We start from the raw sequence: 24,388 nt of genomic DNA, 5'->3' as shown, positions 1-24,388 counted from the left end.
GGGATGAGGAGTAGGAAGTGTGGTGGAGGACCACGGAGCATCACAGATCTGGTAGATTTGAGCAAAATGAGGCTGAAGAGAATTGAATCAGGCTAATTAGCCAGGCATTGGCAATAGTGATTATTTTTCAAGGAGATGTAAGTGACAGAAATCCCTACTTCCAGGCCCAATTACCATGTCATCAAGCACTAGGCTCTGTCTCCTGGATTTCTGTGCTTGGCATGAAAGGCTGTAGGAGTTGCCACCACCTCTACCACCACCGCCACTGCCACCGTTGGGAGGGTTTGACCTGAAGTCACTGGTACTTGCCAGTTCCCCAGAGCAGGGGCTAGCCCAGGCAGGGGCTGGAGAGGTCTCGCCTTGACCTTCTCAAGGTTCTTTGTCCTGCCCTTCACAGTCCATGTGTTGGCGGCCACCACTCCCACATATGCACCTCTGGAACTATTTGGCACCAACCAAATACCTGAAAAAGTATTTTAGTCACTCACATTCAGCCCTGCCTCAGACCCCAAGCAGCAGCAGCAGCAGCAGCAGCAGCAGCAGCATCGCTATGATTTATGGAGCTGCCATTACATGCTAGACGTCTTACATATATATGATTTCTAACCATTAACTAATACCCCATAGGGTAGGTCGTATTATTTCTATTTCATAAGTGGTTAAAAACAAGGCTCAGAGAGAACTAGTCACTTCCTCAAGGAACACAGCAGCCAACTTAGAATGTGCACTCCCATCTGTGTGCCCCCAGAACGTGTGTTTTGAGAGGGGCAGGCTAAGTGGTCCCACATAGAGGCTCCCAGCACTAACTTTGGGCTGGATGCCTGGGTTCAGCTGCTTGCTCCCCGTTTCACTTACTGCTGTGCGATCTTGGCCATATTACCTCACTTTCTAAGTCTGTCTTTCCTGTCTGTAAAAATGAGTGTAATAACTATCACACCAATCTCATAGGTTGTTGTGAACATGATATACAATCATGAATGTAAAACACTTAGCATGAGGCCTGGAATGGAAAATGTGCTCAGCAATGTGAGTGAGAATTAGTATTACAGTTTCCATTCCACACCGACTTTCAGAAAGGGGCCCTGTGTTGTTATGGTTTAGGATAAAACCAGATACCAGCCCAAACTGCACTCTCCCTGTCCCCCTCCAAGAAACCTCGGACTGGCCCCTTAGCTGGAACAGGGCACGAAGGGAACCTGACGGACATGGCACATGCCTTCCAGCTGCTAGAGATGGGCCTGAGGCTCTGGCATTTGAGAGGGTCCACAGCAGAGGCTGTCCTGGGCCTAAGGCCGTCGGCCCAGTTGGCTGCGGCATCACAGCCAGGAGGCCCCAGTTCCATTCCATCACATCACCGGCAACAGCAGAAGCGGGAAGAGGATTTTCTCAGGCAGATGGCGAGCAGGTGGTGTGGCAGTGGGCGGGCTCCCACGATCACCTCCACCTGGTCTGTGCCAAGCCACTGAGCCCAGGGCCCAGAAAGGATGCGGCAGTAGCCTCCCCAGACCCCACGCTACCAGGTCCTGCAAGGGACTGCATGCCAAGACTTGGGTGAGCTTGGTCTTCTCCCAAGGGAGAAGCGGGAGCCAGAAGGCCAAGAAGAGTTGGGCTGCTCCCTGGGACAGTGGGTCTCACGCAGCTCAGTCTCTACCTTGGAGCTGCCTTCCTCAGGGCCGCTGCCCTCGGTGCTCCTGCTGCCTGGCGCGCTCCTCTCCCCACCTTCCATGCAGTTGGCTCCTTCTATGCAGTTGGCTCCTTCTCAGCTCACACATCCCCTTCAGAGGGGCCTGCTCCAAAGAATCCCCCACCACCCTGAGCTCTCTATTGCAAGGGTTCCCTACCTGGCCTAACCTTAGGCTTACCTTCAGAATTTTAGAATAAATACCAAAGCCTGGACGTTACTGCAGATCAATCCAGGATGGATCTCTGGGGGTTGTCACTTTGTAGGAGACAAGGTCTGCTGGCCACACTTCAGCCTTCTTCCCTACTCAAGTTGTGGGTTATATTTAAGGTTCAGTGAGGCTCATGGTAATGTTACCTTCTAGCATTTACAGAATACCTACTAAGCTCTAGGTGGATTACACACTGTGTAACCTTTTCCTTACATGAAAGCTCAAGTTTAACTCTCATAGCAACCCCGTGAGGTGGATTTGGAGAGGTCAAGAGGCTTTCGTGAAGTCATGATCAGCCAAGCCAGATGGGATGGAGCTGGAATGTGAAACCAGCTGTATGTGAATTCAGCTTTGCCTGAATCCATAGCCTGGGCTCTTGCCCTGCAGTTTGGGATGGAGAAGGGTGCAAAGTCGGCGAAGCAGTGAGGCTGGAGCCTGAACTCTGGGCTTCTCATCACTCTTCCCCTTCTCACTGTGCAGTGACTAGGGGTGAGGGCTCCCATGGGTGGGCTCCAAGTCACACAGCAGGCCTTTCCCAGGGGCTGCTTGTTGTCATCTTCCCAGCCTCCTCCTAGAGCATGCTGGAACCCCTGAAGTCCCCTGGGCCATGGCAGCCCCGGAAGGCCCCCTAACCAGGTGCTTCTCCCTCTTTTGCTCCTCAGGGCAAGGACTGCACTGTGCCCATCAACACCTGCATTCAGAACCCCTGTCAGCATGGAGGCACCTGCCACCTGAGTGACAGCCACAAGGATGGATTCAGGTAACAGCTCACCCCTGGCCTCCCTCACTGTATTATTTTGTTGTCACACTGCTAATAAAGACACACCTGAGACTGGGTAATTTATAAAGGAAAGAAGTTTAATGAACTCACAGTTCAGCATGGCTAGGGAGCCTCACAATCATGACAGGAGGCAAAGGAAAAGCAAAGGCACATCTTGTATGGCAGGAGGCAAAAGAGAGCTTGTGCAGGGAAACTCCCATTTATAAAACCATCAGATCTCATGAGATTTATTCGCTACCATGAGAACAGTATGGGAGAAGCTGCCCCCATGATTCAGTTATCTCCACCTGGCCCCACCCTTGACACTTGGGGATTATTGTAATTCAAGGTGAGATTTGGGTGGGGACACAGCCAAACCATATCCCTCACCTTGGAGGGCTCCCTGGGCAGGCTAAAGAAGCAGAGATTACACCCAGCGAGGGCATGCCCAGGGCCTGTGCTGTACTGGCCCTTATGGGAATGATCTCAAGGCTCTTCGTACCCTGTAAGGGAAGGACAATTTATCCCCACCGTGCAGATAAGGATGTTCAAGCATCAGAGGGACAAATCCTTTGCCCAGAGTTACATTAAGCATTGGTACAGGGATTTGAAACCAGGTCCCAACCTCATGCTTCCTATAAGGGAGGTGTCCGCTGCTGGCTAAAGTCAGAGAAAGATTGGGTGAAGGCTTAAAGACCACCAGTCTGGCACTTCCACCATGCTTTTCTGAGTTATAAAATAAATAGCATTGATTATATGCTTACTATGCCAGGTACCAACTAGTCAAGTATTATCTCATTTAAATCCCTACATGACCCTATCCAGTAGGTAGGTATTATCCTCATTGAACAGACAGGGAAGCTGAGGCATAGAAATGGACTTGCCCTAGGTCATATCTCCTGATGCTCATTCCTGGATCATCCAAGCCCACCTCCAGTCCTCTTTCCTTCCTGACATTAACATTTCAAGAAGAAAAGGGAATAGAAGCCACTTAGGTTTTTCTCCTCCCTGTCCTAGGAATGGGATTAGGCTTCCACCCAAACCTCAGGACCCCTTCCTGCTTCCACCTTCCCCAGCAGCTTTCAGATGCCCAGTTTTGCTGGCCTGTGACCCTGACAAAAACAGACTGTTGGGAACGGGCTCCTTTGGCATCCCTGGGGAGCCAGTTGGGGGGGCGGCAGCCCCTTGACAATAAAGGTGGGGGCACCCCATGCCAAGCCACATGTGGGTGTCTTAGAGCTCAAGTTGCAACCAATTAAATATCAAAAGCACTCTGGCCAGAGGCTGCTGTGTGGTCTGGGGAAGAAATCAAGTTCTGGGCTCCCGGTTCTCTTCCCCAGGGAACCCGCCCGCCCATGTGTCCACCTGCCAAACCAGCTCCATCAAGCTCTGCCTCCTGAAAAGTGAAATTCAAGGCAGAGTTCCTTTTCCTGCCTGGAGTCGGCCAAACCACCCACTCCTGCCGGCTCACGTAGAGCAGAGAAATATGGAGGTGGCCACGGGACCCCAGCCAGGAAACACCCCTCCAGGGCACACAGCCTGGGCTGCCCCACCCAGGCAAGGGATGCGGGTCAGATGAGGGAAGAGCTCCCCGCTTCAGGCAACTGTGTTTCTCCATCTCAGCTGGAGGTTCGAGTGAGCAGAAATATCCCATTTCCGTCTTCAGTTGAAGAGTTTCAGATGAACTGAAAATATTTTTAGAACTTAGGGGAAAAGGAAAAGGGCCCAGATCTACAGGATCCGGGAAATCGGGTGGAAGGTTAAGGCAATGCGCCAGTTACTAGTGATGGGAGAGATCACATGCACTCCTCAAGGAGTAGGGAAACTCTTCTCCATCGGGCCAGCACCTGGCAGGTGAAGGGGAGCGGTGCTCGTCAGGAAGCTCCCTTTTGCTCCCCTCTTCCATTCTAGAGTAATTCCTTAGGGCTGCCATAACACCCACAGACTGGGTGGCTTCTATCACCAGAAATTTACTCTCTCACAGTTCTGAAGGATAGAAGTTCCAAATCAAGGTGTCAGCAGGGCCGTGCTCCCTCTGAGTCTCTAGGGGAGGGTCCTTGCTTGTCCCTCCCTGGCTTATGGTGTTCCTGGCAATCTTTGGCATTCTTTGGCTTGTGGCTGCAGCACCCCTCTCTCTGCCTGCATAGTCACGAGTGCTCTCCCTGTGTCTGCCTTCCCATGGCCATCTGCTTTTAGAGACACCTGTTATATTGGATTAGGGGTCCACACTCTTTCAGTAGGACGTCAACTTAACATCACATCTGCAAAGATCCTATTTCCAAATAAGATCACGTTCTGATGTACTCGGGGTTAGGACTTCAACATATCTTTTTGGGGGGAACCCAATTCAACCCATAACACATCTGAGTCATCAGCATCACCAGCCTCCTCATACACATGCTTCTCTAATCTTGCTGCATTGCCTGCTCACAAGAACAGCCAAGGCGGGCAGAGTAGGCCACACAGAAGACCAACACAGGAGACGAGGTCTGCTCTCATCCCCACAACCAACTCATGGCTCCCGGAGTCTCCTCGACAGCTTTCCAAGGTTTCCAATGAGGACAGGGAGACATCAGCCTCCTTCCACCCCGTCACTCCTTTAGCAACCTCTCTTTCCTTGACCAGCCACCATATCTCACTGCCAGGTAGCCCTAAGGCTCTGGGGGAGCCAAAGTAACTGGTCTTTAGGAAAACAAACGGGCAACACCATGGTTTAGGACTTTCCGAAACCTACCCTCTGTCTGGCTCTGAAGAAGTAGCCTTTTTCCTGAGTGCCCGGAGTCCCTAACAGGAAAAAGGAATTAGTCATCTTGCTGTACCCCAAAAGCTGAGACCCGAGAGGCCCCTGGCCTTTTGTAGAAAATGTGATATAGTTTTCAGTCACAGAAAGGAGACCAATTAAGGAGGATTCCAGGACCACTGAAATTCACTGCCTGTTAGCTGAGTGTAGTTTACTTTTTTTAGCTAAATCCCAAATCAGAGTAATCTCTGGAACCTGAAATTCCAGGTCTGAAGCTGAAGTGCACACTCGTGGATGGAGTGAGAATCCCTGACAAACGGGTTAGGCCAAGGAAGGATCGAGATTCATTGCAGCATTTATTTAATCAAATAGCTGCTCACTCCGCCCCCCACCCCCAGCTCTTCGGCACAGCCTTTATTTGTTCTAACTGATCTTGCATGCCCAGTCCCGGGGATATGACCAAGATCAGGCAGAGATGCAGGCAGTTGAGGTTTTTGTCCAAGAGATGTAATACTGTAGAGGCAAGTGAAGGAAATGCATCTTGCTGGCCCACAGTGTTTGAAGCCAAGTTGACCCGAAGGCCTCACTGTTGGCAGGAGAGGGATCCTCCCACTCTAGCCTTCGTCCCCCGGAAGCTGGGGGGGGCTCAGAAGTAGCAGGAATACATGATGGGGAGAAATGGCGTCCCTGAGGAACAGTTAAGGAAGTAGGGTGATTTTGTGTAGAACTAAAGCTTGCTCTAATGGGTTCCGAGCATTTTCTATGTGCTATGTACCCTTCTAAACATTTTGCTTGTATAATCTCATTCAATCTCCACAACCACCCAGGTCAAGGTCAAGCAGCTAGAATGTATCAACTAGAATTCATTCCCAGGAAACCCGGGTGCAGAGTCTGGGACCTTGGCCACTATGTTCTGCCCACCCCCTGACCCTGAGATAGAACGGCTGCCGTCGAGTAAAAAAAAATCACTTAAAGGAGGATGTTTATTATGCTGTCTTTCTTTCCCTGCAAAAGAGATTGTGCCTCAGCAGAGCTGAAGGAAGGGCGGTTTGGAGGACAGCTGGAAGAATTTAAGCCATATCCAGGAAACCACTTTCAGCTGGGGGAGTGATGACACCGGCCTTGTCGGCGGACAGTAGCCCTGGAGCGAGGCAGCCAGCATGGGCCAGGGGAGACAGAACATTGCCTAGAGATGGGGTTGGATGAAATGACCTTTTAGGCTCCTCAGGGTCTTCCTGCTCAGGGCCCCAAGGTCTCATGTGTCCAAAGTGCTTTCTCAGACCTTCATCTGAAGGAGAAACTAATTGTATTTCCCACCCATTCTTCCTCTCTGCCACTCCAACCCACCTCTCTCCCTGACCCCTGACTCCCCTGCTCCTCACCCCACACATCCCAAAGCTGCTCCTGCCCTCTGGGTTTTGAGGGGCAGCGGTGTGAGATCAACCCAGATGACTGTGAGGACAATGACTGCGAAAACAATGCCACCTGCGTGGATGGGATCAACAACTACGTGTGTGTCTGCCCGCCTAACTACACGGGTAAGGATCTCATGATTGTGTGTATGGCTGGGTGGAGGGGTGTCGCTAGAATACCATTTTCTTAACTTCTTCCAGGGACTCTCCTCCTCTCTGCCTGAGGACAGAGACTAGGACCTCAAGACCGTGCTATGCCAGGAGGGGCTCCCCAAAGGCCTGTTTGCTTCTCCGTCTCCTCCACCACCAGCCACCAGCAAATCACTACTCCTTCCCACTTGAAACAGAGTCCCAGGCTCTTTAGCTTCTGTTCATCTCATTGCTGGCCTTTCCCTCCTTTAGGGCCCCTGTAGACCCAGTGGTGGTTGAGGCTGGCAGAGAGGTGCTTGCATTGTGTTTATGCTTCCTTCAGGTCTAGTCAACCGTCTCTTGAAATCCACATTTTCCAGGCACTCAGCTGGGAGCTAGGGATACAAAAATGACCAAGACAGAGTTCCTTCTCATAAGAAGTTTATAGTCTGGTGGACAGAGGCGTGGATTCATTAGAAAGAGAACATAACATCTATAAGCCCTGGGGGTGTGGGATCATAGAGGAGGAACCTAACGCTGGAGAATCCAGGAAGGCTCCCACAAGAGATCATTCCTCAGGAAGATCTTTCCACCCACCCATGCCCCAAACACAATACCTTTATTTTCCTACATTAATAGCCCCTAAAAAGGGCAGTTAAATATATCATTAGATTGTGAAGCAAAATGCTACCAATTTTGGTGCAAACACAGCCCGCTTTGTTATGAGATCAACCAGAAGTAGCATATCCCAGACTGGAATTGCATGAATTTGAGGAAAAGTCCCCATGAGACAAGAAGTTTGGGAAGTACTGCATATAATAATAACCTTCTTCTTGGTGTACCATGATACAAATGAGCATATTAGAGGTTCTGAAAATTCCTGCTTTAAAGAAAGCTGTTTGTTTAACCCAGCAGTTCCCAAACATATTTGATCTCAGAGCTTCCCCTTTACCCTACCCTCGAACACTATTCCCAGCCCAGAGATCTTGCATTGCAAGAAGCACTTTTAGGAAATACCAGCCTAAGGCAAGGAAAATGAGGAGGGGGAAGCTCAGGGACTCCCATGCCCTGGACTACTGGAACCAGGCTTTTATGTCAGGAGTAAAGTGGGTGGTGGGAAGCTGTGAGAGATGAATAGAAGCATCCCTAAAGATGGCAGAGAAGGAAGCCAAATGGCTCCCATTATCCCTCATAGCCCATACCTTTATCAGGCCTCCAGCCCAACAGACAGTATCCCCAAGCACACTCTTGAAACTGCAGGAACGTACCACCACCAAGTGAGAAAACCACTCGCTGTAATAATCCTGGGCTTCCTAGGACCCCAGACAAGCTTCTGTGCTGGGAGAAAGTGTATGGAAATCTGCTGTGGGGGCCAGGTGTGGTGGCTCACGCCTGTAATCCCAGCACTTTGGGAGGCCAAGGCAGGCAGATCACCTGAGATCAGGAGTTCGAGACCAGCCTAGCCAACATGGTGAAACCCCAGCTCTACTAAAAATACAAAAATTAGCTGGGCATGGTGGTGGACACCTGTAATCCCAGCTACTCGGGAAGCTGAGGCAGGAGAATCTCTTGAATCCAGGAGGCGGAAGTTGCAGTGAGCTGAGATCCTGCCACTGCACTCCTGCCTGGGAGACAGAACAAAACTCTGTCTCAAAAAAAAAAGAAAAGAAAAGAAAGAAAACTGCTGAGGGGTTACCTCCCCTTCCATCTTTCATCTTCTGAGTGGAATTGTAGCCAAGAGTTGCATTAGCAACAGGCAACACTTACTGTGCACCTACTGTATACAGACTACTAAATTAGACACTTAGACCAAGAAGTCTAAGGTATGCCCTCAGACCACAGGGGCTTCTGGTCCATGAGAAGAATCACTGTATAGAGTCATTGGTCAAGAAGAATCAGCTTAGTGCCGGAAGAGAGAAGACAGAAATCCCAGTAGTGAAAATGGAGACGGCAGTGGGGCTCTAACAAAGGCTTCGTGGCAGGGGAGGGGCTTGAACTGAATTTCGAGCAGGCAGATGGGCAGCAGGAGGACACTGAGGAGGCATTGATGAAGTGGTTTCCTGCCTCAGTTGAGGCCTACCTGGTGTCTGCTGTTGACCAGGATGCACTGCTGTCTTGTTGCACTTTGGTCCTGACAGTGAGTGCTTGTATAATCTTATTTAATGTCCACAACTGCCAACGTCAAGGTCAAGCAGCTAGGAAGTGTCAACCAGAATTCATTCCCAGGAAACCCAGGTACCGAATGAGGCTTGGTGGTTTGCTCTGTCCCGGAAAATGTGCAAGTCCCACACAGACGCTTGTCTGCTTCTCTGGGTCTCTCCAGATGACAAGGAAGAAAGAGGAGGCTTCTCAGGAACACAGTGCCCTCTGTGGTTTTGAGACCCTGAAGGCAAAATTTGGAGAGGGAGGTGTTCAGTGCTCCCTCCCAGGACATGGTTGGGGTCAGCCTGTCCCCCCCACAGCAAAGAACAGACTTAGGGGCTGTCTGTTATTCATTACTCTGCAGCCAGCCCTCCGGACCTACCTGCCTACACCCTGGGAGCAGGAGCCCGCCCTGCTCCCACTCTACTCCTGGAGAGAACGTTCATGGTTAGACCTTTCCCTCTCTTAGATCACTCTCCATCTGGCTTGACCAAGTGGAATTTGAGGAAACCCAAAACTCAGATCTTAAAAGCTGGTGTTGCTTGGGAGCTGCTGTTCTGTCTTACCACCCTCCCCCACATTCTTAAAACACATTTGCAGGTGGTGTAAGCTTTTCAGGGCTTATCTGCAAGGGCCATCCCTGGGTATTTATGATCCATTAGGTATTTTGTAGCACTGCAGACTTCAAAGGCAATGTGTCTAGAGACCAGAACTTCAAATTCCTTTCATACTTCCTTCCCTGAAAAATCCAAGGGGCTTACTTATCTATAACAGGTGAAGGGGGCTGCTAAGCCTTGTCTGTGTCTCTAAAGCCTCCTCTGACCTCCTGGGGGAGGCTATGGGTCCCCCTTGTGCTTCCACAAAGTTTGCCCTTCTGTTCACACCTACAAGTCTGTGTTGTAATTGCCTGCTTGTTTGTAGCCCTTCCCAAATAAGCTGTGGGTAGGACAGGACCTGGCCACTGTTGTGTCTCCAGCACCTGGCACAGGGCCTGCCGCACAGGAGGTGCTCAGTAAATAAGTGTGGAATGAAAAAAAACAAATGAATAAGCATGGCCCAAAGTCAGGACCAGGCATCCTGTGCTCTCAGCTGCACCTGCCCCTGCCCTTGAAAGATCAAGTAAAACAGCCAAATGGTGATGCTAGGACAGTGTCCAGGAGGACACCTGGAATCTTCCCATGGTCACTGCCAAAGAAACCAAGGCAGAGGTGCAGGAGGATACACAAGGAGTGAGAAGGTAGGACTCCTGACGTCCATGCCCACCTGACCAGGGGCTGGATGAGTCTGATCTTCTGGCCAGGATATCCCCCCCAATACTCTGATCTTCTGGCCAGGGTATGCCTACCCTGCCTGAGGCTTGAGCTATCTCCCCCATCCGTGCCAGGTGAGCTCTGCGACGAGGTGATCGACCACTGTGTGCCTGAGCTGAACCTCTGTCAGCATGAGGCCAAGTGCATCCCCCTGGACAAAGGATTCAGGTAAGACCTGGCTTCGTGCCCCCAGCACAGAGTCCACGAAAACTCTGCCTCTAACAGTCTAGGTTTTAGGCAGTCTCTGGTCTCTCTGCATGCTCTCTCTCTCTGTGTCATGTGCTTCTCTGTGTCTCTGATTCAGCCATGATCTAATTCTCTCAGTCTCTGTTTCCCTGTGCGTGCCTCTGTCTCTCTGTGGGTGTCTCTAAGTCTCTGTAGATAGACAGGTAGGTAGGGAAAGAGAGAGACAGAGACAGAGAAAGATCCACTCTTTCTCTTCCCTGCACCTTCTTCCTTGCCTCTCCTCTCCCACCAACGTCCCAGTGCTCTCAGCATATCCCTCCTTCCCAGAGCTAAAGAAGTAGAGCAGTTCCACTGGGGAAGCAGAGTCTAAAGCGTATTTGGTCACCTTCTCCGTGTGCGGCCTTCGCAGTATGCTGCCCCTCCAGTCTACAGCAAGTTTTTCAGCTTATGCACCTGTTGCAGGGGAAGGGGGCAGGAGCACTATGGTCCAGCAGCATGGCCACTGGCGGAGCTGTCTCCATGGCAAGCAGCAGAGCCAATAGGAGTCAGGGGAGCATGTGAGCGGCCCTCAGGGTGGATGGAGAGGCTGCCCCAGGAGAAAGCCATCCAGCTCTTGAGGCTGAGGATCCAATGGCACCCCTGGAAATCCCTCCCAGGCCCTGTACTCACCTCTTCCTTTCACCTTCCTTCATGAAAACTTTTGCCACTGCCTCTTCTGGAGAAGATCGTGAGACCCTTGAGACTGGGGGTTTTCTGACATCAAGAGGGAGATCCCAGAACTCTGTGGCCAAAAACATTCTTCCCGACTCCAGTGCTGCCTTCTACACACAGCTGCCTCCTTCTTCTCCCCAGCAATCTGTGTCTAACACCAGAGGGAAGCCGCTAGCACCAAGGAGTCAGAGTTTTGGGAAACAGGCAGTCCAGGGCAACTGGAGAGACCCCAGGATGTTCCCTTAGCAGACCCCATAAATGACCTTACAGAGCCTCCCCTAGGGATGAGGGCCCTGGGCCCAGAGCTCCATGCCTGTGCTGATAAGTCTTTAAGGAGAATGCCCACCATGGCATCTCCAGCCTCTGGGGGGCAGAAGCTCATGCTCTAGGTCTCGATGGGTCCAGGAGCTGTCGTCACCCACAGTCTGTGCTGTTCTCAGTCACAGGGCAGAGAGTTCTCAGACTCTGGGGGTGTTTGCAACTATGAGTCTAAACAGCAGAACTTAGGACTTCAGGGAATCCTAAGATCTCAGAAAGTCCAATCACAGAATCTTAGAAATTTAGAATTAGAGAATCCCTGAAACTTGAACTTGTAAGCTCTTAGAATCTTAGAATCTAAGAAGCAGGAGTTCTAGTTGTTGCTCCCCAGCCCACCCATCAGTCCACAGATCTTGATTGTGTGCAGTGTAGTGGGGATTGGAAGATGGTTTTAATTCCTCTCCTCAAGGCCCTTGCCATGGACCTAGGGGAGGAAGATTTGACACTGAGTAAATATTTAGCAAAGAAGAAAGTTCTAGGCCCCACGATTCTGGCTGTGTTGCTGGGGCTGTAAGGAAGGAAGAGCCTGCTGGAGGAGAGAAGCAGCCCCACCCCTTTAGGAGCAGAATGTGGGTGGAATTTGGATGGGTTGAGAGAAGGAAGAATGGCCCCACTGGGGGAAGAAGAAGCGAGTAAGGAAGGGTGAGAGGCAGACATGAGCATGTCTTTTCTTGTGTCTCCCTTTTCTATTTTCACCTCACAGTCCTAGAGCACATCACCAGGGAAAATGCCAAGAGGCTCTGGTTTTGCTCAATGAGACCAAATGAAGCTTCAGCCCTTCCATGTGTCTACCCCATTCCTACCTACCTCATCTGCCCTGTGCCCCCTCAGATATGCCAGGTGGGACTTTTAGGCGGTCGAGTTACCTGAGTACAAGGGTGAGAGATGCCTCACAGGACCTCCCCGTCTACTTCCACCCCCGGATTTGACTTCAGTTTACTGCTGATCTTTAACCAAGTATGGGATACTGTGAGGGGACAGGGAAGAATGAAGGGGCAAGGGGTGGGAAGAGACGTGTAAATGCAAATGTGAACCCAAAGCAGAGCAGGCCAGGCTGGCAAGCAGAGTGCTTTGGGCATGCCCGGGAAGGGGCAGGGAATGAGGATCTGCCCATGGAGAGGAGATACATTGCCTCTTGGTTGAGTGGACAGCAAGCTCAGAGGACACAGGCTTGCACCAGCACTGGTCAGAAGTGGTCTAGGGGCTATGCTGGTCAACATGGTGAAACCCCGTCTCTACTGAAGATACAAATATTAGCCAGGTGTGGTGGCGCACACCTGTAATCCCAGCTACTCAGGAGGCTGAGGTAGGAGAATCGCTTGAACCCAGGAAGCAGGGGTTGCAGTGAGCGGAGATCGCACCACTGCACTCCAGCCTGGCTGACAGAGCAAGACTCTGTCTCAAAAAAAAAAAAAGACGTGGTCAAGGGTGCAGGTGTGGGGTTGGAGTGCTGGAGAGCTAACACTGCCAGGTTTTTATGATCCCAGAACTTATTCCTAGAAACCTCTATTGTAACCAAAGTCCCTTGAGTTCTAGGACAATATAGGAAAGAACAAAATCAGTCTAGCTTTCATAATCTTGAGATATTGTATTTATATGTGATGTCATTATCTTGAGAAGGTCTACAGGCCAGCTCAATAATGTTAGGTTTTCATTAAAATGTGTTTAAATCAAAAATTCTTCCAGTGCAACATTTTATCATTTTATCTCCCTTATCTCCCATCACCAAACAGCTCATATCCTATGGCAGCCTATGGGGATATTAGCCAAAGAGATACGCGGTCAGGGTGACCTTTGCCCAAGTGTGACGATGTTTATCCTTGGAGTTCTCCTTGTACATTCCCTCCCTCAATGAGGTCTCAATGAAGGGCAGATACTACCTGTCCATAATACTGAAAATAACAATAGCCAAAAGAAAGATCACAATGACTAGCATGTACTGCTAACTTATTATTTGTCAGGCAAGGTGTATTATCCGACATCCAACAATCTTAGAACGTAGAAACTCATTCACATTTTATGAGGCTCACTGAGGTGACATAAGCCACCTTTGCACACACATATAAAGGGGTGGGGCTGTGAATCAGTCTGGGCCTGACTGATTTCTCAGCTAAATCCAGAGACTCAAGATGTCCTGGAACCAAGGACAGCACTCGGTTACTCCCCCTTGTGCAGAATCAATAGACCCAACACATATTAAAATGCATAAACTTTAACTGGAAGAAAGATAAAGGCAAGCATTTGAGAACAATAGGGAATGCAGGTTATAGCACCAGCTGCCTCTGTTTAGTTGATGGAGAAATATTATATAGGTCCTTGCTACCAGAGGTTCTGGAACCGGCAGGATCAGCATCACATGGGCGTTTGTTAGGAATGCTAGTTCCCAGGCCCCACCCAGACTCCCTGAATCGGAAGACACATTTTAACAAGATCCCTGGGTGTTTTGTATGCTCATTAAAGTTTGAGACTTGCTGGTATGGAGAGGGCTGCAGCATTTTAAAAGAAGAAGGAGGTTAACACATTTGCCTCCAGACCTCCACTGCTTAGTCTGAGAGTGAGAATAGCTTCCCTAATTCCTAATAAAGACCTCACCAGTAGCCTCGAAGTCCAGGCTTAAAATATTGGATTTTATCCTGTAAGTATTGGCCAGCTATCGTTGCCTTGCAGAAAGTCAAATAGCTTAAGTTGCTCTGCGACTACTTTTTAGAATTCAGGAGACACACGGATGCCTACCTGGGCCAAGTTTAACACAGTAGCAGAAGTATACATGGTGCTATATTGAGCACATGCCCCTCGAAGGCATTCTCAATGTGTTTCCTTAAAAGACTCTGGTTGAACATGTAAGTGTGTACTTCTAGTGCGGCAATAGGTTACGTATTTCAAATTTGCCAGTCAAGTAAAGATGAATTGGTCAGATCTTAGCGGATTTCAATTTTTGAGCATAGGCCCATAAGTCCTCAGTTTCTGGAACTTGTTCCAGTCAAGGACACGTCACCCGCTCTGTGTCTTACCTAGCTATGAACCTACAGCCTGCATCATGCTCTGCCAACCCCAACGATGTCAGTGGGGTTGCCACGTGTGGATTCCACCCCACTTCTATCCATTCCTAAAGAGGAGAGGGAGGAGAGGGATGAGGGAGGGCCATCCCTTTGCCCTGATTCTCCCGTGGGGCTGCTTTTCAGATAGCCTAAGAGTTCAGAGAGCTCGCTCCCTCCGCCCTCACCTCCCTGCCTGTGTCGCCTCCTTCTGCCATGCCGCCGCTGCCGCCTCTGACTTGGATAGGTTGCGGCTATTATTTTTACTCTGCCCACTAGAATTCAGCTGTTAGGCCCACAAAGGTACACAGGCTTTGCAGAAGGCAGAAGCGCCAGTAATCATTTGCTTATATGTGCCTGTGGGTGCACCTAAGCCTCTGTGACTCAGCCCCTCGGTGCCTTCAGGTGTGTTTCTCCACACTCAAGGAGACCAGGTTTTAGCCAAGGTGGCTTCCTCTGGCCAGGTTTTAAACCTTGTCTAGAAGGGGCGATAATGGAATTGCTGACACACCACTCTTTTAGGAAGGGCCAGATTGGTGTGCAGGGCCTGGGGTGGAGCAGGTGTTCCCATCCTCTTGCCCAGGTAATATGAGCCATTTATTAAGGCAGAAGAGATTTTTGCCTTTCTCATCCTGGTTTGAATCTCAGAGTGCAAACAGTATCACATCATCTTCTACATGTCATGTTGAATATTTACTTAGTGTTTAATGCACTACACAAAGCATATATCATTTTTAAAGCAACCATAAGAGGTGGAGTTATTTATCAATTGCATTTAAAGATGAAGAAACTGAAACACAGAGAGGTAATGAGTGACTGATCCACTTAGAACAGTTTCTGACACGCAAGTGTAAACTAAGTATTATCACTTGATGGGGGTATGGGAATCCTCAGGGAAGTGCCTGCAGGTTCTTGCCTTCTGCAAAGCCTGAAGGCTTTCTCTCTGCCCTCTGGTTTCTTCCTTACGATGGAGTATGGTAGACCCTCCCTTACAGGGTCCTGGGAGGCCTCAATGAGAACTCAGTGAAAGGGGCATAGCACAGTGCCTGACCCAAAGGAAGGACCAAACTGAACATCAGTTTCATGTAGGAAGTGGCAGATCCAAGCCAAAAGCTGGATGAGTCCACCCCTGTGTTCCTCACCCTAGCTCTGGAACACAAGACTCACCCCACCATGAATGGAACAAAGGCCATGGGCCACCAGGGAAACCTGCTGTGGGGCCAGGCTTTGCAGATCCCAAAGGAACTTGGGTAGATAGAAGAGATGGGGAGCGGTCATCTGCTGAGGGGGGCTGGAGAGTGACTGCCTGGAAGCTGGCCCTGCCTTGAGGAACAGCCTTGCCTCTGCCTGTGTTCCAGGTGCGAGTGTGTCCCTGGCTACAGCGGGAAGCTCTGTGAGACAGACAATGATGACTGTGTGGCCCACAAGTGCCGCCACGGGGCCCAGTGCATGGACACAATCAATGGCTATACATGCACCTGCCCCCAGGGCTTCAGGTAAGGCAAGAGGGCACCTCAGGAAAGAGGCAGCCTGGGCCAGGTGGCAGGGGCTGGGGCTGACTGGCTAAGGTGGCCAGGGTGGAGACTCAGGCCCAGGTGGCCGTAGCCCTTGTTCTGGGTGATGCCTTTATTCCCCTGACACCTTTGCAGTCCTTACATGTCCACATGAGGGAAATAGAGCAGGTATTGGTGATCCCACATTGTAGATGGGAGAAGAGCTACTTGTGGCAACTCCACGTGAAAGACGGGCTTAGGTTCAGCTCATGTAATGTCATGCTTGGATAGGATTCTAACTAATGGAAGATGCCACCATCTTGAAGCCCAGCTTGCAGGGTGGAGGTAGCCACATGGCCATACTGACCAGAATCTTCTTTCTAGGCTGGAGAATAAACATGATGGTTCCTCAGTGGTAACCTCTATTCTACTTCTGTTGCTATGAATTTGGCTACTCTAGATGCTTTATCTAAATGGCCACACACAGCATTTGTCCTTTATTGGGCTTATTTCACTTTGTATATCATGTTCTCAAGATTCATCCATGCTGTCGGGTATGTCAGAATTCCCTTTGTTTTTACTGCTGAACAATGTTCCATCAGACGGATAAGCCACATTTTGTTTGTTCATTCATCTTTCCAAGGGTGGGAATGTGCTCTTTTAAGAAATCACCCCCAGGCAATTCTGATGACACTGAAATTTAGGGACCTCTACTGTAGTCCAACTCCATGATTTTATTTCTTGGAGCCGGAGTCTTGCTCTGTTCTGCAGGCTGAACTCGCACTCCTGTGCTCAAGCAATCTGCCCCTGTAACTGGGATTACAGGCTCATGCCACCATGGCTACCCCAACTCTCTTAAAAATGGGAAATGGGGGACTTAGAGAAGGAAAAGGTCTTGCCCCAGTTAGTGGCAGGGCTGAAACTAGCCCCTAGAACTAGTGTCATTTTCCATCTCACTCTACCTCTCTGCCTGAGGTTCTTTGGCTTAAGTAACTGTGATTGTCTCCTCTCGGCCATTCTCCTATCTCCCTCCCCATTCTCTCCCGCCTTCCAGTGGACCCTTCTGCGAGCACCCCCCACCCATGGTCCTGCTGCAGACCAGCCCGTGCGACCAATATGAGTGCCAGAACGGGGCCCAGTGCATCGTGGTGCAGCAGGAGCCCACCTGCCGCTGCCCACCAGGCTTCGCCGGCCCCAGATGCGAGAAGCTCATCACCGTCAACTTCGTGGGCAAGGACTCCTACGTGGAACTGGCGTCCGCCAAGGTCCGACCCCAGGCCAACATCTCCCTACAGGTGTGTCCCACCCTGCCCTGCCCTTGGAAGGACCTTAACATGCCCCCAAGCTCTGATTTGTTCAGAAAATTGCTGGAATGCCCCATCTTAGCAGTAAAGCACCATCAGGGACCACACTCAGCTTGAGGACACCTGGACCAACTCATCCAGAGAGTTCTATAGATAACTCCTGACCAGCTCTTGCTGCAAACTGCAGCCCCCACTTCCAGCCTCATTCACTCAATCCTCCAGAAAATATGCATTCAACTATTGTACGCCAGACACTGTGCTGTGGAATTGGGATTCAGTTCAAGACAGACCAAACCCCTTGTCTGAGGCCCATCCACTAATCCAAGAATCTCATTCCGGGTGACTGGCTATGAGTGCAACTTCTGAAACCAGCAAATTTCAGCCTTGGCAATACTTTAGAATCACCTCGAGAACTTCTTAAATTATCTTTGGCCAGGTGTAGTGGTTCACGCCTGTAATCCCAACACTTAGAGAGGCTGAGACTGGTAGATCACTTGAGGTCAGGAGTTCGAGACCAAACTGGTCAACGTGGTGAAACCTAGTCCTACTAAAAATACAAAAATTAGCAGGGCATGGTGGTGCATGCCTGTAACCCCAGCTATTGGGAGGCTGAGACATGAGAATCACTTGAACCTGGGAGGCAGAGGTTGCAGTAAGCCGAGGTCATGCCACTCTACTCCAGCCTGGGCAACAGGGCAGGACTCTGTCTCAAAAAAATAAATAAATAAATAATAAAATTATCTTTGCCTGGGCCCCACCCGCAAGGTCTGGGGTAAAATCTAGACACTGGAATTTTCTTTTTTAATTCCCTAGATAACTCTTAGCATAGTGCCCGGTTCCTAGCAAACACTGAATTAATTATCATTGTTAGCATTTTCTTTATAACTCTTATTAGCCAGGCGCAGTGGCTCATGCCTGTAATCCCAGTGCTTTGGGAGGCCAAGGCAGGTGAATCACTTTAGGTTGGGAGTTCAAGACCAGCCTGGTCAACATGGTGAAATCCCGTCTCTACTAAAAATACAAAAATTAGCAGGGTATGGTGGTATGCACCTGTAGTCCCAGCTACTCAGGAGACTGAGGCACTAGAAATGCTTAAACCCAGGAAGCAGAGACTGCGGTGAGCCAAGACTGTGCCATTGCACTCTAGCCTGGGCCAAGATTCCGCCTCAAAAACAAAAATAACAACAACAAAAAAAAGCCTTATTATTCTACTTTATACAGAGAAACCAAAGAAGGGCCTAAACTTGGGCGGGATCACGTTATGCACCAGAGGGAGAGGGCAGATTAGAGTTGGGGCCTCCTGACATACATAAATATATGAACATAGTGGTGCACAGTAGGCACTCAGTAAAAATGTGTTGAACTGGTTTGCTCAGTCAGCACTTGCTGAGGTGTAAGTCGAGGCCTTACCTTCTGGGGATTTACTGACTAGACGGAGGAGGAAAGATGCACGTGAATTTAGACGCAGCACAGATTCAGAAGCTGCTGCCTGGAAGAGGGCTCTGTGAGATGGGCAGGGGAGGTTCAGTCTCAGGTAAGCCCTTACTAACACCCTGGCTGCTTTCTGCAGGTGGCCACTGACAAGGACAACGGCATCCTTCTCTACAAAGGAGACAATGACCCCCTGGCACTGGAGCTGTACCAGGGTCACGTGCGGCTGGTCTATGACAGCCTGAGTTCCCCTCCAACCACAGTGTACAGGTAAGAGCCTCTTTCCTTCCTGACCCACTGTGTGTTCCCCCGCATCCTTCTGCCTCTGGGCCTGCAACTCAGAAGGGGGATTCAGGAGAACTCGGGTGTCCCTTCTCCCCGCCCCTACCATGCACTTGCGCGCACACACACTTCCTCGTCACGGAGTGGCAGGTGGGAGGGAGAAAGGCGTGTCAGAGGAAGAGGCAGAGGAAGGCAGGCCCGCGGAGGAGAGGTGACACCTCATCACCATAAGATAAACAGGCAGCTAGCTACTGTGCGGGAGTGCGCACTGCAGTGGGGACAAGGCTGCTTAATGAGGTGCCCTTTTCGAAATGTCATCTTAATCTTTCATTAGTTTAAGAAAGACAACAGGGGACAATTAGCATGCAACTCAAGGGGAAGAAACTCAAGGGCACTGAGGGAGCAGGGCCACCCCTTAGGTGACTTTCAAACCGTTCTGAAGGGCAGCTTTTCCTAAACTTCAGCCTCTCCAGCAGCCACCCTGGCTTGTGTGTGACAGGTGTGGCAGCTGGACTTTCACTTCAGATGTGCTGCCTTACAGCAACTTGCAACTGCTCACTTTTTTTTTTTTTTTTTTTTTTTGAGATGGAGTCTTGTTCTCTTGCCCAGGCTGGAGTGCAACGGAGCAATCTCGGCTCACTGCAACCTCTGTCTCCCAGATTCAAGCGATTCTCCTGCCTCAGCCTCCCTAGTAACTAGAATTAATTACAGATTCATGCCACCATGCCTGGCTAATTTTTCTATTTTTAGTAGAGATGGGGTTTCACCATGTTGGCCAGGCTGCTCTTGAACTCCTGACCTCAGGTGATCCACCCACCTCAGCCTCCCAAAGTGCTGGGATTACAGGTGTGAGCCACTGCACCCGGCCAACTGCTCACTTTTTGCATATAGCTGCTCCTTAAGGAATGATCATCTGGGGAATCACAGACATGCTAGTTGGATATGTTAGATTTTTTTCCGCTTCTCAGTAAAATAAATACTAAATATTACAATAAAAATTATTTTAGTTATATTTTTATAATAGTTATAAGAATGACTACTAAAAGTTAAAAATGTCTGTGTGACACCTAAAATCATGTGAAACTACCAGTAGAAGGAGAGCCAAACCTTAGGGAAGACACAGTACAAAAGAGAGGCCACACTGTCCCGTCAGAGGCAAGAGCACATTTCATAGGGATTAGTGAAGAGCTGCAACTTTCAGACATTTTATTTTCCCTGCTAACTAAATCTTTTCTTCCATTAAAATCTTATATTGAACTTAAGAATCACAAATACTGAGAAGCAAAACCACCCTGCAGGGTTGAAGCAAAGATCCCCCTCCACACACGCTGTTGTCAAGGCCCCTGATAAATGATCCAACAAACCCAATTGGAAAGCCATTGGTTAAAACCAGTGGTTCTCAAAGTGTGGTCCCCGAGGCAGCAGCACCGGCATTAACTGCGGACATGATAGAAATACACACTTTCAGGCTCTACCCCAGAACTACTGAATCCAAAACCCTAGGGCTTGGCCCCAACACACCTGTGCTTCAGAGAGCCTTCCAGGTGATTCTAATGCACACGTCTAAGAAACACCAGTTTCCACAGGAAATCTTCCTGCAGAAGGAGCGGTCTGAGTTGGGCCTTGAAGAAAGGGAAGAACTTGTGAGGGCAGAGAGAACAGGTGGACGAGCCATGCCGGGAGGTCGGCAAAGACAGACGAGGGGCAAGGAAAAGGGTGTTGACCAGAGCAGGAGGCTCCCGGTGGAAGGTGGATAAAGACCAGGCAGGTTAGGACAGTTGGGCACAGTGGACACCAGAAGAAAGAGCTCACCCTGGTGGTCTCCCTAGAGCCTGGACCGCCTAACATCTGTGTCCCTAGAGCCATGGGTCCTGGCCAAGTGGCGAGGACAGAGAGCCAAAGAGGCAGGGCCAGGGCAGCCTGTGAAGCATTTGCTATTGCATAAATCCAAATGTGAACAAGTGATTCAGCCTCTTTGTGCCTCAGTTTCCCCCCCCTCCCCCTTCCCATTTGTAATGTGAGCAATAGCAGGATATACCTCTTAGGGTAGTCACTGAGGGTTGAAACAACACTGGAGGAAGTGTTTGGCAAATTAAGGCTTTACACAGACATGTCAAGGACAGAAGGTTAAAGCCAGGCTTCCAGAAGCAGCTGAGCCCTGCCCTGAGCTGGGGGCCTTCCCAAGCAGAGCCCAGCCTTTGCCCTCTGCTAACATTAGCCGTCAGGGCTGGTGATTTGGTAAAGGGCTGGTGTGGCTGGTAGGAGTGTCGCAGCACTGTGCTGAGTTATGAAATGGAAGGTCAGAGAGTTGCTGTCCAGAAGCTGCTGTCAGGGAGCCGTGAGTTGGAGCAGGTAGGTGGCCTTGGAGAGACACCAGGCTCTGTCTTAGCCATGGGGAAACCCAGCTAAGGATGCCCTGGCACTCCTGGCCTAGATCTTCATGCTGAGCCTGTAACAGATCTTTAGTATCCTTCATTCAGTTTACAATACTCAGGGTCCCAAGGCTCTAGCAATTCCATATTAAAATGGTTTTGCTTCCGAACATTTTCCCTGAGGCAGCCCTGTTTCTGTTCCCAGTAGTACACTCTCACTCATTCCACATCTGTCAGGCCCCACGTTTGGGCCAGACCCTGGGCTAGGTAAAGTGCAGGGGCCACAGAGCTAAACACACACAGTCCAGGGAGGAAGACACACATATCAACAAGCAGTGGCTGCACAGCAGAATCAGCTCATGCTCACTGGGGACCCTGGGGTCATACAGGAACACCAAGGATGAAGCAAAGATTTTTTTTTGTTTTTTGGGTTTTTTTGGAGACAGTGTCTCACTGTGTCACCCAGGTTGGAGTGCAGTGGCATGATCACAGCTCCCTGCAACCTCCACCTCCCAGCCTCAAGTGATCCTCCTCCCTCAGCCTCCTGAGTAGCTGGGACTACAGGTGTGCATCACAACATCTAATTTTTGTTTTTTTTTTTCTGGAAGAGACAGGGTTTTGTCATGTTGCTCAGGCTAGTCTTGAACTCCTGGGCTGAAGCAGTCTGCCCACCTTGGCCTCCCAAAGTGCTGGGTTTACAGGCGTGAGCCACTGTGCCCCCCAGGAGCAAATATTTTTGCTTGGAGGACCTTGGAGGAGGAGCTGGTGTTTGAGCTGAGACATGACCTGTGCCTCAAAAGCATTTTCTCAGGCTGAGCCGCGAGGAAGCCCTGGGGAGGAGGAGGCCCCATCAGCCTGCATGGAAGTCACATGGGAGGGCTGGGGTTAATGGAGGGCACGGGCTGAGCTGACCGGCAACTGAGGGGACCAGGAGGCCAGTCCAGCCACAAAAAATGAGATCTCTTCCTCAGCATCAGTGCAATAACCTCTAGTCACCCAGGAAGGCCACCTTGGCCTCAGGGCCAGAGCCAGGGAGCCCAACCAAAGCTGTTCTAATCAGGGGAGTAGGCAGCTTTTGGCCCACTAAGGCCCACTAACCAGCTTCAGAGTGAGGACGGCAGCCTGGGTTCCCAGCAGGGACCTGCAGGCTAGATTCCATGGTCTCCATTCTGTCCATGCCCAATGTTATTCATCTGCACAGCCATAATCACAAATGGTGACAAGGGAACATGAAGATTCTATTCCAGGCCCCAGGGCAAATATACAGAAAAGCCCACCTGAGCCCTCCTTGCCCCAGAATGGGGATAGACTTCACTATTCCTTGGCACTGAGACTTGTGAGAAGGCCAGACTCACGTGCCAGCAAGGCCAAATGGCCACATAGGTAACAGACATGGGGAAAATGGGCTGTAGTCCCCATAAGAAGTGGTGGGGGCTGCAGTAGCCTGGAGGGTGGAGCCCCATCCAGAGGAGTGGCTGGCCTTAGCTCCAGCAGACGCTGCCATGTGGGAATGCAGATTATCAAGAGAAGCGGGACTAGCGGGGTTTCTATGTTAGATATCTAAGTTTTTGAATGTTAGCCACTTTAAAACACTGCGTGGGTGTGCTCTTTGAATGCAACGCAGTGCGTGCTCTCCGAGTCTTGATTTCTACAATCCTATCCACCGCCAAGGTCTTTGTCTCATTGGATCCTCACTCCTGTTTTAGGCATGAGAAGTCTCATGTTAGAAGCCCAGTGAGTGGCAGAACTAGGATTTAAATCTGGGTCAGTTTTCCACCCAAACCAGCTCTCCACCGTGCAGGCTCCGGGACATGAAGGACAGAGCCAAGAGAGAGTGTAGGCTGTGCTACAGGAGTAGGGGGTTGCTGCAAGGGCCTGAGGTCTCTGCTTGCTGCCTACCGGAAATCCCAGGAACTCTTTGTTACTGTGAGGTTCTATCGCCACCTAGTGGTCACAACTCAGCATTCAGGTTAGAGCAACCAGCACCTAGAGGAATAACAAACCTTCCCTCCCTCAAGTCCCTTAAGACTTCAGCCTGAGCACCTTAAGTCTCTGAGCCTTAAGTCTCTTATTTGAAAAATGGAGGAAAAAGTGTGCCTCCTTCCTGAGGGTTGTTAGGGTTAAATAAAAGAATGCAAGTGAACTGCTTAGCATAGGGTAGCACAATGCCCGGCCTCTACTAAGAGATTAACACGTATCCACCATTATTATTAAAAGCAAAAGAAAGCCAGGCATGGTGGCTCATGCCTGTAACCCCAGCATTCTTGGAAGCCAAGGCAGGAGGATCGCCTGAGCCCAGGAGTTTGAGAGTATCCTGGGCAACACAGTGAGACTCCACCTATGCAAAAAATAAAAAATTACCCAAGCATAGTAGTATACACATATGGTCCTAGCTACTTGAGAGGCTGAGGCAGGAGGATCACTTGAACCCTGGAGGTCAAGGCTGCAATGAGCTGTGATTGCACCACTGCACTGCAGCCTGGGTGAGAGAACAAGATCCGATCTCAAAAAGAAATAAATAAAAGCAAAGGCAAAAAGGCCACAGGCCACTCTGGCCAATGCCTGTGGTCATGCCAGTTCCAGACAGGATGCATCCAGCCCCGCCCTGACAACTCCAGAGCTCTCCACCTCCCACTTGGCACCAGTTCAGTCTGGCCTGGCAGATAATAAGGAAGAAGACCCTCAGAGCCCCTTCTCTGCCCTGAAATCCTTAGATATCTCTCCAGGAGACTAATTACTGGGGCTTGGGACCACTATATTTCTTTTAGCGTGAACCTTAGGTTGTTACTGTGTTTTCCATTTTTTTCTCTACTTTTGTCACAGTAGAGCCATTTTCCCATTATTTTTTTTCAAAGGCTAAGATTTAATTTT

General features: G+C 50.1%; 1 protein-coding gene across 4 annotated transcripts in view; it reads left to right on the top strand.

Moving 5' to 3' along the window:
* SLIT3 (slit guidance ligand 3) overlaps positions 1–24,388 on the top strand; it is a 641,659-nt gene that overhangs the window by 603,304 nt on the left and 13,967 nt on the right. For all 4 annotated transcript variants that reach the window (XM_025387957.1, XM_025387956.1, XM_025387959.1 and 1 more), the window contains 6 exons: positions 2,555–2,652; positions 6,791–6,930; positions 10,460–10,553; positions 15,994–16,131; positions 17,183–17,423; positions 19,003–19,133. In XM_025387957.1, coding sequence (XP_025243742.1) covers positions 2,555–2,652; positions 6,791–6,930; positions 10,460–10,553; positions 15,994–16,131; positions 17,183–17,423; positions 19,003–19,133 — 842 coding nt within the window. The remainder of the gene's footprint in view (positions 1–2,554; positions 2,653–6,790; positions 6,931–10,459; positions 10,554–15,993; positions 16,132–17,182; positions 17,424–19,002; positions 19,134–24,388) is intronic.

This window comes from Theropithecus gelada, chromosome 6, assembly GCF_003255815.1.
Source record: "Theropithecus gelada isolate Dixy chromosome 6, Tgel_1.0, whole genome shotgun sequence".
Taxonomy (NCBI): Eukaryota; Metazoa; Chordata; class Mammalia; order Primates; family Cercopithecidae; genus Theropithecus; species Theropithecus gelada.
The sequence above is the reverse complement of the archived record's forward strand: the minus strand, read 5'-3'. Positions and strand labels throughout refer to the sequence as shown.